We start from the raw sequence: 17,697 nt of genomic DNA on the forward strand, positions 1-17,697 counted from the left end.
GCCTGCTAGCTACCTAGAGCTACTTGGAACCCTACAAATCCACGACTGGTCTATCGACGTCACCGCACGAAGAGGCAAAAACAGACTTACCTCCATCGCGACGTCCCCCAAAGGCCCTTCTGCTAACTTGTTAGACCCGGTCTGCTAACTGCTAGCTTGCTAGCCCCGATCTGCTAACTGCTAGCTTGCTTGCTAACCCCGGTCTGCTAACTGCTAGCTTGCTTGCTAACCCCGGTCTGCTAACTGCTAGCTTGCTAGCACCAGTCTGCTAACTGCTAGCTTGTTAGCCCCGGCCTACTAATGGTTGCTTATTAGCCCCGGACTGCTAACTGTCTGAATCGCCATGTCCCCAGCCAGCCCAAACACTCACTGGACCCATATGATCACTTGGCTATGCATGCTTCTCTCTAATATCAATATGCCTCATCCATTACTGTCCTGGTTAGTCACACAAATTATCAATGAACCTACCACGTACAACAACCCCAAATCCGTAAACACGGGCACCCTCATAGATATCATCCTGACCAACCTGCACTCTAAATACACCTCTGCTGTTTTCAATCAAGATCTCAGCGATCACTGCCTCATTGCCTGCATCCGTAATGGGTCTGCGATCAAACAACCACCCCTCATCACTGTCAAACGCTCCCTAAAACACTTCTGCGAGCAGGCCTTTCTAATCGACCTGGCCGGGGTATCCTGGAATGACATAGACCTCATCCCGTCAGTAGAGGATGCCTGGTTATTCTTTAAAAGTGCCTTCCTCACCATCTTAAATAAGCATGCCCCATTCAAAAAATGTAGAACTAGGAATAGATATAGTCCATGGTTCACTCCAGACCTGTCTGCCCTTGACCAACACAAAAACATCCTATGGCGTTCTGCATTAGCATCAAATAGCCCCTGTGATATGCAACTTTTCAGGGAAGTTAGGAACAAATATACACAGGCAGTTAGGAAAGCTAAGGCTAGCTTTTTCAAACAAAAATTTGCATCCTGTAGTACAAACTCAAAAAAGTTCTGGGACACTGTAAAGTCCATGGAGAATAAGAGCACCTCATCCCAGCTGCCCACTGCTCTGAGGCTAGGAAACACTGTTACCACCGATAAATCCACTATAATTGAGAATTTCAAAAAGCATTCCTATACGGCTGGCCATGCTTTCCACCTGGCTACCTTTACCCCGGTCAACTGTCCGGCACCCTCCACAGCAACCCGCCCAAGCCCCCACCATTTCTCCATCACCCAAATCCAGATAGCTGATGTTCTGAAAGAGATGCAAAATCTGGACCCCTACAAATCATCCGGGCTAGACAATCTGGACCCTCTCTAAAATTATCTGCCGAAATTGTTGCAACCGCTATTACTAGCCTGTTCAACCTCTTTTGTATCGTCTGAGATTCCCAAAGATTGGAAAGCTGCCGCGGTCATCCCCCTCTTCAAAGGGGGTGACACTAGACCCAAACTGCTACAGACCTATATCTATCCTACCCTGTCTTTCTAAGGTCTTCGAAAGCCAAGTTAACAAACAGATCACCGACCATTTCGAATCCCAACTTACCTTCTCCGCTATGCAATCTGGTTTCAGAGCTGGTCATGGGTGCACCTCAGCCACGCTCAAGGTCCTAAACGATATCATAACCGCCATCGATAAGAGACATTACTGTGCAGCCATATTCACTGACCTGGCCAAGGCTTTCGACTCTGTCAATCACCACATTCTTATTGGCAGACTCAACAGCCTTGGTTTCTTAAATGATTGTTTCGCCTGGTTTACCAACTACTTCTCTGATACAGTTCAGTGTGTCAAATCGGAGGGCCTGTTGTCCGGACCTCTGGCAGTCTCTATGGGGGTGCCACAGGGTTCAATTCTCGGGCCGACTCTCTTCTCTGTATACATCAATGATGTCGCTCTTGCTGCTGGTGATTCTCTGATCCACCTCTACGCAGACGACACCATTCTGTATACTTCTGGCCACTCTTTGGACACTGTGTTAACTAACCTCCAAACGAGCTTCAATGCCATACAACTCTCCTTCCGTGGCCTCCAACTGCTCTTAAATGCAAGTAAAACTAAATGCATGCTCTTCAATCGATCGCTGCCCGCTCCTGCCCGCCCGTCCAGCATCACTACTCTGGACGGTTCTGACTTAGAATATGTGCACAACTACAAATACCTGGGTGTCTGGTTAGACTGTAAACTCTCCTTCCAGACTCACATTAAGCATCTCCAATCCAAAATTAAATCTAGAATCGGCTTCCTATATCGCAACAAAGCATCCTTCACTCATGCTGCCAAACATACCCTCGTAAAACTGACCATCTTACCGATCCTCGACTTCGGCGATGTCATCTATAAAATAGCCTCCAACATTCTACTCAACAAATTGGATGCAGTTTATCACAGTGCCATCTGTTTTGTCACCAAAGCCCCATATACTACCCACCACTGCGACCTGTATGCTCTCGTTGGTTGGCCCTCGCTTCATACTCGTCACCAAACCCACTGGCTACAGGTTATCTACAAGTCTCTGCTAGGTAAAGCCCTGCCTTATCTCAGCTCACTGGTCACCATAGCAGCACCCACTCGTAGCACGCGCTCCAGCAGGTATATCTCACTGGTCACTCCCAAAGCCAATTCCTCCTTTGGTCGCCTTTCCTTCCAGTTCTCTGCTGCCAATGACTGGAACGAACTGCAAAAATCACTGAAGCTGGAGACTCATATCTCCCTCACTAGCTTTAAGCACCAGCTGTCAGAGCAGCTCACAGATCACTGCACCTGTACATAGCCCATCTGTTAACCGCCCATCTATCTACCTCATCCCCATACTGTATTTATTTATTTATCTTGCTCCTTTGCACCCCAGTAGATCTACTTGCACATTCATCTTCTGCACATCTACCATTCGTGTTTAATTGCCATATTGTAATTACTTCGCCAACATGGCCTATTTATTGCCTTAACTCCCTTATCTTACCTCATCTGCACTCACTGTATAGACTTTTTGTTTAATTTTTTCCTACTGTATTATTGACAATGTTTTGTTTATTCCATGTGTAACTCTGTGTTGTTGTATGTGTCGAATTGCTATGCTTTATCTTGGCCAGGTCGCAGTTGCAAATGAGAACTTGTTCTCAACTAGCCTACCTGGTTAAATAAAGGTAAAATAAATAAATAAATAAAAAAGTGTGTCCTTTTTCCCTGTTGTTGCTCTGCTCTTGTCATCACATTCATAGAATATAGTGATTTTTCTCTTCTGTGGCAGTGCTAATTCTGTTACACTGATTTTTCCTGGAGTATTGAAGACTTGATGGCCTGTTTTCATTTGCCCTTATTGCTTTTGCTGAAAATCCAAATTCTCGGTTTGACCAGGCCATACTTTCTCAGGATGTTGCCTCTACATTGATGGCATTTTGAAACAATAAAATCCTTCTCAAGTTCTTCGGAGTTCCCTTCATTTGCTGTTTTGTCTTTGGGGAATCTTGTCTCTTCATTTTGTTCATCAGTCGATCATACCTTTTTTTGTATTTCTCAGCTTTCCGTAAAGCCTTATTAAGTTTGACATTTGTCATACTAAGATCTTTGTATGCTTTTGAGTGACCTCTTCCAACCTTTTTCTTTCCAGCAAGTATTCGACTTCTCATTCATGTTGCTGACGATGAGGAAGGGGTATCAGGGTGTGAATCAGGGGCAGGTAAGTTAGGGGCAGGTATGTTAGCCTCGTGTTCTGGCTGCAAGTCATCTGGTGACTGAGGTGGTGTGTTGCCTGATAGGTAGGTCTCCATTGCAACTGTTCTCTTTAAAGTCTGTCTTCTATTCCGTTGGTTACATTTTCATTGCCATCTAATTTCTTTGTTCTCGCTTTGTAAGCTCAGAGATAGATTTCACTTCTCCCTTCTCTTTTTTCTTCCAGTATCTCTCCCTGTCTTTTTGCAGATGTTCCTGGTATCGTATAGGATAATTTTTAAAATTTTGTTTCTATATGTCTGTGACCTCTGTGCTGTTTTATGTGGCGTCTTCTAAAAATAAAGTCAAATGCTACTTAGTTTTCAACTTGTGCACACCTTTGAGCATTTTCTAGATTCAATTAATTTAAAAATGGTTAATAAGCCTAAAGTATAAAAAAAGTAAAGTAAAAACAAATAAGATAATGGATTTTTTGTGTCATTTCCACCACACTTAAGTTTGTGATGGAAATGACTGTGATGGAAATTACATTTCTACAGTTTCTGGAGAAAATTGACAGACATCTTAGCATGCTTTGATTAGTATTACAGCTAGCATATCGTTTACACTAAATACATAAAGAAATTAGAGCCTGTTTGGAAATAAAATATTCTCTACACAAGCAATATTTACCTCGATTTTTCTTCAACTTCTGGACAGCACATCTGGAACAACTGTCCACTGCAGCCATGTGCTTCAGTGTCACAATGTTTCCATGGTAACTAAATTAACATTCTCTTGAAAAAACGTTAATGAGGAATTTGTCCTCAGTGGTGGAAATGACACCACTCCCAAAGGACATATATTTTGTGTAATAAACAATATAAAGGGCATACTCACAATATTGTTATAGATTTGATTTAATTGACTCTTTCTGTAGTACATAACATTATATAATGTGTAATTATTGTTTTCTCATAGAAAAACATAGTAGAAGCTTAAAAGTCTGGGTCAGGGACAAGGGCAAAATAGTGAAATTGAGGTATAAAATGCATCTGAAAAGTAGCTAAAATACTTGATAGAGGCGTTTAAAAAATGATGGGGTGATTCCAGTGTGAACTTAACATACAAATATGTGTATTTGTTTCATTTTTGATAAAATCCCCAAAATTGACCCGAGGACATGGAAGTGCCCGTAGCTGCATAATCACCCCGCTACTGTTTGAAGTGACAAATTCATGTAGCTAGTTGTGCTAGATATTTTATGTCAAATGTTTTGCCTCCTGGAAGGCAGAAAATGGATGTTGTAAAATACTGTCTTTCTTTGCTCTTCACCTATGTTTCTCAGCCTCTTCCGTTGCTCTTTCTTTCTGCCTCTTCCATGTAGTAGTATCCCCAGTTCTGGTATAATACTGTATCAATATTTTCAAGCTGTCATTTAACTTCTCCAATGTTGCCTTTGACTTCAATGTTGAAGACATTGGATCCACCACCAGTTAGCATTGAGCACCTGAAGGTCTTGACTGCTCTTCAGAAAGGTCATTATAGCTTTACCCTTCAACTGGTCTTTATGTGTGAACAGCACACTGGTGAACTTTGGGGGCCCGTGATCCAAAGCTCTCCTGGATTCACTTAACAGCGTTCCTTCTCCTCGTCGGTGAATCTCCCCAGCAGTAGAACATGAGGACGAGAGAGATCCAGGCATTTCACTGTCCTAACCTTCATCTCACTGAATACTCCTGGGGTTTCCATGACGGTGATGTTGGTCCCATCCAGAACTCTATATTCTGACTGACACTGGTCACAGACACAGAGGAAGCCTCTACTGTGAAGACATTTCTCCCCAGTTTGGTGTTTCCTGTTGCACTCTTTCCTCCTACAGGCATACCCAGCAGAACTATTCTAAGCTCACAGTCCCACTGGGCAAAAAAAATTGGTTGAATCAATGTTGTTTCCACATCATTTAAACCAAAATATTCAATGTGATGTTGAATCAACGTGGAAAACTGATTGGATTTGCCAAAAGTCATCAACTTAAGGGAATTGCCTTCCAACTTTTAACTTAAATTCAATGACAGGGTGAAATATTTGGTTGATTTCACATTAGTTTAAATCATAATTTATCTGCATTAACAACAGAGTGAAAAGCATGAATCACATCAAATGCAAAACACAGTAAAAATGAGTGTGAGTAAGGCTCTCTCTGAGATACTGACATGTAAGTGCACACGGGACCACAGCGATAAGACTCTTGATGATAACGCCAGTGGCTTTCTGCCTAGAGAAAATCAGATACAATCGAAATGAGTCCTATAAATTACTACATTCCAGAACCTGAAACCAGTAAAAGTCAAGACACCAAAAACAAAATGAAAAGCTCATTCTGAGGGGCTTCTTGCCTGAGTCACAGTCTGTTCTCCTCTAATTACCTCAGCCATACTGTCACAGCTGTGGTGGTCTTCTTTATTGTTTAGTGTAACAGATGTGAAATCAAAACATTAGAAATACAATCTAACACTACTATATATATTGATTCATAGCATTTTTTTTTTTTAAGTCTGAATATTTGACAAAATTCTGGTAATCAACTATTAATCCTCCTGACAGCCCAGGTGTTACAGCATTACTTAGTTTTATGTTTATCTTCCCGGTAATTCCTTCCCCCCTGACTTAAGAAAACATTGAATAACATTTACCTCGACAGTATGGTACGCAGGTGCTTATATTTGTCCTATTTCACACTTGTACAAGTGTGTACTTGTGTGAATTGCAAATGCTTGTATATCCCTGAGACAGCCTGAAGAACTGAGGTCAAAGCCAAGGTCAGCCTTTATCAACGCTGTCCCTGGAGCAGTAGGGGGTTACAGGAAGTGCCATGGAATGACCTTAATCAAACAGGTGTGGTTTCCTTTGATACGTTGTCTACTGAGACAGTTAATTAAAAAAAACTAAAAGTCGCTTCAAGAAAAACACGTCACCAAATGACTGAACAGATGTTATGGGACATCTTGTCCCAATGTAACTTATTGCAAAGCAATATTGCAGCAATTTGAATTTGATTCCTGTTACATTTCAGATTATTTTAAAATGTTTAAGTCGTTAATATACCTCAATCCGTATAAGTAAAAACTATATGTCCATTTAGTTAGCTCAGAATATAGCAGATTCATACATCTACTTTTAGTCAACTATCAAGTTTCAAGTTCATGCAGTGCTGGCGTGTTTCGTAGTGCCCTTCAACTGCCCCGTTAGGCTACAAGGTCAAAGGTCAAACCAAAATGTCACATAGATCATTCCTACAGCCAACCCTGTTAATCACGCTAACCTGCTGGATACATAAGACATGGCTCTGGTTTAGTAGCCGAAAGGGATCTCACCTTTAAGCAGTGTGAATCTTCAGTTATATTGTAATCTTCTCCATCATTCCTTAGTGAGCGTCCCTGAACCTGTCAGTGTTGTTTAAACCATCACTTTTACGCTCTTCTCTTTCTGACTAACCCTCATCTCTCTCATACACACACACACACACGGTTATTGATCAGTTCGATTAATCAGTTGGGCAAAAATGACAAGCATGGCACCACAGGAGGTTGGTGGCACCTTAATTGGGGAGGACGGGCTTGTGGTGAATAACTGGATCGGCATCAAATACATCAAACATATGGTTCCCATGTGTTTGAAGCCATTCCATTTGCTCCGTTCCACCCATCACCATGGTACATACCTGTTCTAGACATCCTAATAATCCTCTCCAACAAAAGGCTTTCAGTCTCTACTAACCATGCCATTAATAGTAGATGATTGTTTTCTAAACAAAGACTGTTTTACAACATCGCGGGCCGGTTTCCTGGACACAGATTAAGCCTAGTGCTAGGATAAAAACCTATTTCACTGGAGATTCTCCTGCTTTTAATTCCAGGATTTGGCGTAATCTGCGTCTGGGGAAACCGGCCCTGTACGTTCACATCACACATCAGGTGAGAGTGGGACTGCATCACAATGAAAACAGATCATTTTATTGAGGGTTCAATAACTGATATAACAGTCAATGGAACAGCCTATTGTTTTCCCTGGTGAGGCGATCATATACACTGCTCAAAAAAATAAAGGGAACACTTAAACAACACAATGTAACTCCAAGTCAATCACACTTCTGTGAAATCAAACTGTCCACTTAGGAAGCAACACTGATTGACAATAAATTTCACATGCTGTTGTGCAAATGGAATAGACAACAGGTGGAAATTATAAGCAAGACACCCCCAATAAAGGAGTGGTTCTGCAGGTGGAGACCACAGACCACTTCTCAGTTCCTATGCTTCCTGGCTGATGTTTTGGTCACTTTTGAATGCTGGTGGTGCTTTCACTCTAGTGGTAGCATGAGACGGAGTCTACAACCCACACAAGTGGCTCAGGTAGTGCAGCTCATCCAGGATGGCACATCAATGCGAGCTGTGGCAAGAAGATTTGCTGTGTCTGTCAGCGTAGTGTCCAGAGCATGGAGGCGCTACCAGGAGACAGGCCAGTACATCAGGAGACGTGGAGGAGGCCGTAGGTGGGCAACAACCCAGCAGCAGGACCGCTACCTCCGCCTTTGTGCAAGGAGGAGCAAAAGGAGCACTGCCAGAGCCCTGCAAAATGACCTCCAGCAGGCCACAAATGTGCATGTGTCTGCTCAAACGGTCAGAAACAGACTCCATGAGGGTGGTATGAAGGCCCGACGTCCACAGGTGGGGGTTGTGCTTACAGCCCAACACCGTGCAGGATGTTTGGCATTTGCCAGAGAACACCAAGATTGGCAAATTCGCCACTGGCACCCTGTGCTCTTCACAGATGAAAACAGGTTCACACTGAGCACGTGACAGACGTGACAGAGTCTGGAGACGCCGAGGAGAATGTTCTGCTGCCTGCAACATCCTCCAGCATGACCGGTTTGGCGGTGGGTCAGTCATGGTGTGGGGTGGCATTTCTTTGGGGGGGGGGGGGGGGGGGGGGTCGCACAGCCCTCCATGTGCTCGCCAGAGGTAGCCTGACTGCCATTAGGTACCGAGATGAGATCCTCAGACCCCTTGTGAGACCATATGCTGGTGCGGTTGGCCCTGGGTTCCTCCTAATGCAAGACAATACTAGACCTCATGTGGCTGGAGTGTGTCAGCAGTTCCTGCAAGAGGAAGGCATTGATGCTATGGACTGGCCCGCCCGTTCCCCAGACCTGAATCCAATTGAGCACATCTGGGACATCATGTCTCGCTCCATCCACCAACGCCATGTTGCACCACAGACTGTCCAGGAGTTGGCGGATGCTTTAGTCCAGGTCTGGGAGGAGGTCCCTCAGGAGACCATCCGCCACCTCATCAGGAGCATGCCCAGGCGTTGTAGGGAGGTCATACATGCACGTGGAGGCCACACACACTACTGAGCCTCATTTTGACTTGTTTTAAGAACATTACATCAGTTGGATCAGCCTGTAGTGTGGTTTTCCACTTTAATTTTCAGTGTGACTCCAAATCCAGACCTCCATGGGTTGATAAATTGGATTTCCATTGATTATTTGTGTGTGATTTTGTTGTCAGCACATTCAACTATGTAAAGAAAAAAGTATTTAATAAGATTATTTCTTTCATTCAGATCTAGGATGTGTTGTTTAAGTGTTCCCTTTATTTTTTTGAGCAGTGTATTTAGAGTTCTGATGGGGTAAAACAATAACTAAATTCAAGAGGCATTTCTAAGTTATATTCCTCAAGAATCAAAGTTTTAAAAAATGGATGTACCAATCCCAGATTGCTCCTTTAAATCCGGTATAAACAAAGGCCAGTTTCCCAACTCAGGACACCTGAGAATCCGCTCACCTGGCTTCTGTCACCTACGTGGCTGCTTACACCTGTGCTGCTTCAAGGATCCACTCTCCAGTTTCTACACTCAGAACACTGGGTCTATGTCCCAAATGGCACCCTATTCCCTATACAGTGCACTACTTTTGACCAGAACCCTATATAGTGCACTACTTTTGACCAGAGCCCTATGGTCCCTAGTGCACTACTTAGAGAATAGGGTGCCATTTGGGGCATACCCCAAGGTTCCTCTCACCTGGTTTGCTGCTCACACCTGTGCCTCTTCAGGCCCCCACTCTGACTGTAGCTCCTACAGCACTCTGTGCATTTGTAAGGCTTCTCTCCTGTGTGGACAACCATGTGCACTTTACGGGACGCCGAAGTGACAAAGCACTTGTCACACTCGGAGCATTTGTATGGTTTCTCCCCTGTGTGTTTCCTTCTAACGTGGTCTTTCAGTTGGCACCCCTGTTTGAACCTCTTCCCACAGTCCTGGCAAGAAAATGGTGTCTCCCCGGTGTGCTGTCGCCGGTGGATCATAAGGGTGTGCGGCCGGGCAAAGGTCATGGGACACTCTGGGCAGGACAGCGGGCGCTCGCCGGTGTGGCTCAGCCGATGATACTTCAGACTCATGTAACGGACGAAACTCTGGCCGCACTCCGGGCACACGTACGGTTTATACCCGCTGTGGGAAATCATGTGGCTCTTGAGTTGGGCGGAGATCTTGAAGCCTTGGCCGCACTGTGGGCAGACGTAGGGCCGTGCATCACTGTGGAACCGCATGTGCCGGGTCAGGTTAGATTTGAACGTGAAGGTCCTGCCGCATTGGAGGCAGGCAAAGGGGCGTTCCGCTGCATGGATTGGTCGGTGCTCGACCAGACCGCCTTTCCGGGAGAACGTTTTATGGCACACCTCACAGGAGTACGGCTGGTACTGGGTGTGGATCCGGGAATGTAACTCCAGTGTGGTTTTGGAGAAGAACTTCTGGCCGCAATCTGGACACGGGAACCGGCGGACCTTCTGGTTGCGAGGCCACCATTCCGGCTCGGACCGCAACGCAGCCAGATTGAACAGCTGAACGGTAGACGACCGCAGCTGCCTCCCTCCATCCTGGTGGTACAGGGGGGCATCCTCCGTCTTGATACCCAAGTGATGTGCATCTGTCCTGGGGTCGCTCTCTGTAGGTCCCCTGGTGTTACCCATCTCTGGGTCGTAGCTCTCTGGCTTCACAGCGTTCAACCAGTGTTCATCACTTCTCATTTCGATAGGCAGCTCGTCCATCTCTTGTTTCACCTGGTTTAGAATAGAATAGCTTTATTTTCCAAGAGGAGACTTCAGTGCTGGTTGTATGATACGTCAAGATATCTAGTAAAACATATACCAGCAGCATTCACACACACACACAGATATATAGTAAACATACACCGCCGGTCAAAAGCTTTAGAACACCTGCTCATTGAAGGGTTTTTCTTTATTTTTTACTATTTTCTACATTGTAGAAGACATCAAAACTATGAAATGACACATATGGAATCATGTAGTAAAAAAGTTTTAAACAATTCCAAATATTTGAGATTCTTCAAATAGCCACCCTTTGCCTTGACAGCTTTGCACACTATTGGCATTCACTCAACCAGCTTCACCTGGAATGCTTTTCCAACAGTCTAGAAGGAGTTCCCACATATGCTGGGAACTTGTTGGCTGCTTTTCCCTCACTATGCGGTCCGACTCATCCCAAACCATCTCAATTTGGTTGAGGTCGGGGGATTGTGGAGGCCAGGTCATCTGATGCAGCACTCCATCGCTCTCCTTCTTGGTAAAATAGCCCTTACACAGCCTGGAGGTGTGTTGGGTCATTGTCCTGTTCAAAAACAAATGATAGTGGGACTAAGTGCAAACCAGATGTGATGGCGTATCGCTGCAGAATGCTGTGGTAGCCATGTTGGTCAAGTGTGCCTTGAATTCTACATAAATCACAGACAGTGTCACCAGCAAAGCACCCCCACACCATAACACCTTCTTCTCCATGCTTTACGGTGGGAAATACACATGCGGAGATCTGTTCACCCACACCGCATCTCACAAAGACACAGAGGTTAGAACCAAAAATCTCCAATTTGGACTCCAGACCAAAGGACACATTTCCACCGGTCTAATGTCCATTGCTCGTGTTTCTTGGTCCAAGCAAATCTCTTCTTCTTGTTGGTGTCCTTTAGTAGTGGTTTCTTTGCAACAATTCGACGATGAAGGCCTGATTCACACAGTCTCCTCTGAACAGTTGATGTTGAGATGTGTCTGTTACTTGAACTCTGAAGCATTTATTTGGGCTGCAATTTGAGGCTGGTAACTCTTATGAACTTATCCGCTGCAGCAGAGGTAACTCTGGGTCTTGCATTCCTGTGGCGGTCCTCATGAGAGCCAGTTTCATCATAGCGCTAGATAGGTTTTGCGACTGCACTTGAAGAAACTTTCAAAGTTCTTAATTTTCTGTGTTGACTGACCATCATGTCTTCAAGTAATGATGGACTGTCGTTTCTCTTTGCTTATTTGAGCTGTTCTTGCCATAATATGGACTTGGTCTTTTACCAAATAGGGCTATCTTCTGTATACCCCCCCCCCCTTCTCACAACTAAACTGATTGGCTCAAACACATTGAGGAAAGAAATTCCACAAATTAACTTAACAGGGCACACCTGTTAATTAAAATGCACTCCAGGTGACTACTTCATGAAGCTGAGAGAATGCCAAGAGTGTGCAAAGCTGTCATCAAGGCAAAGGGTGGCTATTTGAAGAATCTCAAATATATTTTGATTTGTTTAACACTTTTGGTTACTTCTTGATTCCCATATGTGTTATTTCATAGTTTTGATGTCTTCACTATTATTCTACAATGTAGAAAATAGTAAAAATAAAGAAAAACCTTGAATGAGTAGGTGTTCTAAAGCTTTTAACTAGTAGTGTATAGCTGTAACATTCACACACACAGATATCTAGTCAACATAGCTGTAACATTCACACAGACAGATATCTAGTAAACATAGCTGTAACATTCACACAGACAGATATCTAGTTAACATATAACTAACGTTCACACAGACAGATATCAAGTAAACATAGCTGTAACATTCACACAGACAGATATCTAGTAAACATATAGCTGCAACATTCACACAGACAGCTGTCTAGTAAACATATAGCTGCAACATTCCCACAGATATATCTAGTAAACATATAGCTGTAACATTCACACAGACAGATACAAATGCTATACAAGATCTCAATTAAATGTTCATTTAAAAGCCACAAGTTTAAACCTACCTCTTGTTTTATCTCATCAGGCCTTAAGATGGCATTGGAAAGTTTGAGAGTTATTTTGGGTTTGTTTTTGCTTCCCTTGGGGCGACCCCACCACTTAGGGGCCGGCGATTCCTGGCTAGAAACACTTTTGCTGTCAGCAGAGTCGTTTCCTTTTCCTGTGGATTGTTTCTTTCCTCTGGTGGTGGTGAAGTTTTTCTTATTTGTTGGTTTTCTCCCTGGTTTGTTATTGTTCTTCTGAGCAGCGAGAGACAGTTGATCCTTCGTTAGTCTGTGGAGTCTCACGATAGGTAAAGAAACGACAGCAGCCATTTTGATTTGATTCAGGTTAACGCTATGCAGTGAATCTCCTCCCTCCACTTTGAGTTAATGTAAGGCGCGTTCCTCTGCTCAGAAGTTGCTGACGTCTGACCTGATCTCACAGCGCCTGGATATGTATTTTAAGTTTCAACTAACCAGATCATGTTATAGCAATCTGTCAGTCGATGACACAGTTGATGGCGTGGCAGGCAACCATTGGTTGATGAATGCAACGTCTGAGCAGGGGAACATTGCCCCTAGTCTCAATCTGGGCAGAGAAACTTGTTCTGTTAAACTAATGTCTCAGGGTCTTGTAGCTCTAGGCTGGAACCCTGTGGGGGATGTCTTGTCCTCTCCTTTAAAGAAAGAGCTGGTCATCATCTGTAAGAAACAGATTCAATGGAGATTAAATAAATAAGAATATTAGAAATGAGAAAATTAAGCGTACGACGTAAGATTGAAGAATCTAAATTAGAATCAAATGGACCAAAGAAGAATAAAGAAACCAACAGCACTCTCTCTCTCCAAAGTAGATATATTAAATAAACTATTATTGGTGAGAAAGACCCCCCTGACTGGTTTTTAAACCTTTCACATCCCTAACCTAAAAATCCATGAAATCATTATAGGATAAAAACATTTACATTTTAGTCATTTAGCAGACGCTCTTATCCAGAGCGACTTACAGTAGTGAATGCATACATTTCATACATTTTTTTCTCCGTACTGGTCCCCCGTGGGAATCGAACCCACAGCCCTGGCGTTGCAAACACCATGCTCTACCAACTGAGCCACAATAGATCTTCATTGTGAAATTCAACACTACATGTTGCTGCAAAGAGAGGTCTCTTTTTTTAAGGATAAAAAAAAAAAAAAAAAAGTATACCAAATGTATTGTTGGTGCAAAACGAAGCAGTACCTAAGTTACTTTTGGATAAATAATGCATTGATTACATAGGCAATTAAGTCGACAGTTAGATACTTGCAGCGAAGTTTATCTGATAGCTTGTATTGTGGAACGCTATAGCTCCTGTAGTTATTCAGTTGATTGGCTGATTTATGACGCTAGGTCAGCTTGCTCTGGTCTAATCGCGCGAAAACAACGAGTTGCTCCTAAATAGAATAACACGTACTGGACCAGAGCTAGCTAACCATCAGCTAGCTAGTTACTACTGCAAGAGACATCAAATAGCCTACCTGCAGAGACGAAGGCAACAATCTGAGGCGGTATGGGTGTTCAGAATCAATTTACTGAGAAGCCAGTACAGTTATATCATGACATAATTGCAATCCCCGTTTGCAATAAACACGTTTGCATTCAAAGATAAACAATAACGCACATGCAGCCACAGAGCAAGGGAAGTACTGACTGGTTCTGCTGATTTTGTTTCGACGTCCACATTCTCAGTGCTGCCACCTAGCGGATCGGATGAATCAGACATTTCGTCCCAATTCCAAGTATGTTCTATAAGAGATAAAGTTTCTTATAGACCTACCCCCTAATTCTTATGAGTTTCCCATATTATTCTGTATGGGTACTGTCAGTGAATTAATTATCTGTTCGTAAAACTATAAACATAACCACATGGTAAAACACTTATCTACTGTTTGAAGAGAGTATAGATATGCTTTTCATTCATTTGTTAAATCATTTTATTTGGTCATAAAATGATACGCTAATTCTATTTCGTTTATTTAAAAGAATGTATTTCGTTTTTTCTCCAACATTTCATGTAATTATTTTTTACGTAATTTTCTATCAGCATACAAATGTGTTAGATAAAACAATGCATGATACAGTATTGCTTAATATTTTCACCTTGAATGATATATGACTATCGTTCACACTCACATAAATTACAGGAATGAGTCTTACCAAAGCTGAGATCAAAGCTCTGTAATTTAATAACAATACATTGATAATCATTTTCTCAGTAGTCAACCTTTCATTGTCTGTTTCTCTCCAAGTTCCCACCATCTTGTATTTTGCTCCATACAGTAAGTCATCAACCATCAATTTGAACACAGCTCCAACTGCCACTAACATCACCAGGGTGACCACCACACCAGACCCTTCTTTCTCCCTTACTGGGTGTGTGTTGACATTGAAGTGGTTTCCACCATTGCTCTCCACCATCTCCTCTATCTTCTCCAGCAGCTCAGTGACCTGAGTGTGGTCATCTTTCTCCTTGTTGTTGAAGACATGATATCTGTCCCTGCAGGTACTGATTAGTTGTAGCAGTTGACTGTTGTCCTTCAGTAGGTCCTCCACTGGTTTCCCCTCTAGCTGGTCTCCCCCAGTGAACAGCACCATGGTGAACATTAAAGACTCTTCTCTAAAGTTCTCCTGGATCCACCTCACGACGGCGTATCCCTCTTCCTCCTCTGTGAACCTCACACCCAACCTGATCACCAGCAGGAACGCGTGGGGGCCCGGGGCGGCGTGAACAACACACTCTGCCCGGTGTGTCGATGACGGGGACATGACGGCAGCGGCGGGGGGGGTCGGTTCCGGTCGGTCCGGTAGTGGTAGCAGCAGCTGGCCCGGTCCAACACTGGCACTCTGTGGTCACGGCAACCAGAGAGAAGAACGCCTCAGAACGCCTCTCTGACCAGGATGGCGTTTCCTGCTGCACCCCGACCCTGGCCAGTGTTACCAATCAGGACCAGACTCAACACTGACACTGTGGAGGGGTTTGATTCACAACAGTGAGGGATGTCTTCCTGGACACAGATTCAACCTAGCTAGTCCTAGGATAAAAAACCAACAATTCTCTTCCTCTTTAGACCATGGACTATGGACAAGCTATTACAGCAACAGATGCTTTGGTTTTGTTTACCTGGCCAATGTTTGCAAATCTAACTTTTTAAGATTTACGGCGCACATCCAATGCACGTCAATGGTACCTAAGCATTTTCACACTTCATGTCCAGTTCACATATAAGTAACTTCATTGAGCTACACAATACATTTTTATATCCTTTAGGATGATTTGGAAATGAAGTGCAAAAAAAGACCCACTAGAGCCTTTCTCACTTTGTGCATTTCCAATGTTTCTCTCCCGTATGGACGACCATGTGCACTTTTGGTTGGAGTTGAACATGAAGGTAGGCACACTTTCAGTTTAATTACTAACTCATAGAAGTAAAATGGAGATGGCCCTTAATGGTGTTGCCTATGCTGTCACAGAAGCCAGTGTGTCAGAGCCGACAATAGACAATGGACCTGATCGGACAGCTCAGAGCTTCTGCTCTTTTCTGTCCATAAAAACATATGGATTGGTGGAAGAGGCAGGGCAGGCCAGGAGCAAGGAAGGAGGGTGTGGTCAAGCAAGGCATCCCCCGAGGCTAAATGCCCTAAGGTTTTTATCAGAACAGGCATAGATTAGTTTCACCTTTTTTCTTTTCCCGACATGAGTTTGTTGTGTTTAAAATAAGCTTTATTAAAATTATAGCTCACAACTGTGCGGGGGGAGAGGGGTGGGGGCACTAAGGAATGCATTCACATATATCTACACACTTTCATACACACACATTTTGGTTGAGGACCTTCCACTTCTCTCCATTGTTACTGTTGGTTGAGGATCTTCCACTTCTCACCATTGTTACTGTTGGTTGAGGACCTTCCACTTCTCTCCATTGTTACTGTTGGTTGAGGACCTTCCACATCTCCATTGTTACTGTTGGTTGAGGACCTTCCACTTCTCTCCATTGTTACTGTTGGTAGAGGACCTTCCACTTCTCTCCATTGTCACTGTTGGTTGAGGACCTTCCACTTCTCTCCATTGTCACTGTTGGTTGAGGACCTTCCACTTCTCTTCATTGTCACTGTTGGTTGAGGACCTTCCACTTCTCTTCATTGTTACTGTTGGTAGAGGACCTTCCACTTCTCTCCATTGTTACTATTGGTTGAGGACCTTCCACTTCTCCATTGTTACTGTTGGTTGAGGACCTTCCACTTCTCCATTGTTACTGTTGGTTGAGGACCTTCCACTTCTCTCCATTGTTACTGTTGGTTGAGGACCTTCCACTTCTCTCCATTGTTACTGTTGGTTGAGGACCTTCCACTTCTCTCCAATGTTACTGTTGGTTGAGGACCTTCCACTTCCCTCCATTGTTACTGTTGGTTGAGGACCTTCCACTTCTCTCCATTGTTACTGTTGGTTGAGGACCTTCCACCTCTCTCAATTGTTACTGTTGGTTGAGGACCTTCCACTTCTCTCCATTGTTACTGTTGGTTGAGGACCTTCCACTTCTCTCCATTGTTACTGTTGGTTGAGGACCTTCCACCTGTCTCAATTGTTACTGTTGGTTGAGGACCTTCCACTTCTCTCCATTGTTACTGTTGGTTGAGGACCTTCCACTTCTCTCCATTGTTACTGTTGGTTGAGGACCTTCCACATCTCCATTGTTACTGTTGGTTGAGGACCTTCCACTTCTCTTCATTGTTACTGTTGGTTGAGGACCTTCCACTTCTCTTCATTGTTACTGTTGGTTGAGGACCTTCCACTTCTCTCCATTGTTACTGTTGGTTGAGGACCTTCCACTTCTCTCCATTGTTACTGTTGGTTGAGGACCTTC

The 17,697-nt window shown here is 43.7% G+C and overlaps 1 protein-coding gene across 1 annotated transcript; it reads right to left on the bottom strand.

The window, feature by feature from the left end:
* Positions 1–4,572: 4,572 nt before the first annotated feature.
* On the bottom strand, positions 4,573–14,489 carry LOC106564339 (uncharacterized). Its single transcript, XM_014130394.3, has 3 exons — positions 14,314–14,489; positions 12,820–13,497; positions 4,573–10,794 (listed from the first exon to the last, which is right to left on the bottom strand). The coding sequence occupies exons 2-3, from the start codon at positions 13,126–13,128 to the stop codon at positions 9,754–9,756; spliced, it is 1,350 nt and encodes a 449-aa protein (XP_013985869.1). The 5' UTR covers positions 13,129–13,497; positions 14,314–14,489; the 3' UTR covers positions 4,573–9,753.
* Between the last annotated feature and the right edge of the window lie 3,208 nt (positions 14,490–17,697).

This window comes from Salmo salar, chromosome 02 (genome assembly GCF_965601325.2).
Source record: "Salmo salar chromosome 02, fSalSal1, whole genome shotgun sequence".
NCBI lineage: Eukaryota > Metazoa > Chordata > Actinopteri > Salmoniformes > Salmonidae > Salmo > Salmo salar.

Bases quoted from the DNA above. Each gene is read 5' to 3' on its own strand.
- LOC106564339 (XM_014130394.3), bottom strand. From the start codon at position 13,128: ATGGCTGCTGTCGTTTCTTTACCTATCGTGAGACTCCACAGACTAACG. The intron at 10,795-12,819 runs GTAGGTTTAAAC...ATTCTAAACCAG, and splicing joins CTGATGAGATAAAACAAGAG to GTGAAACAAGAGATGGACGA.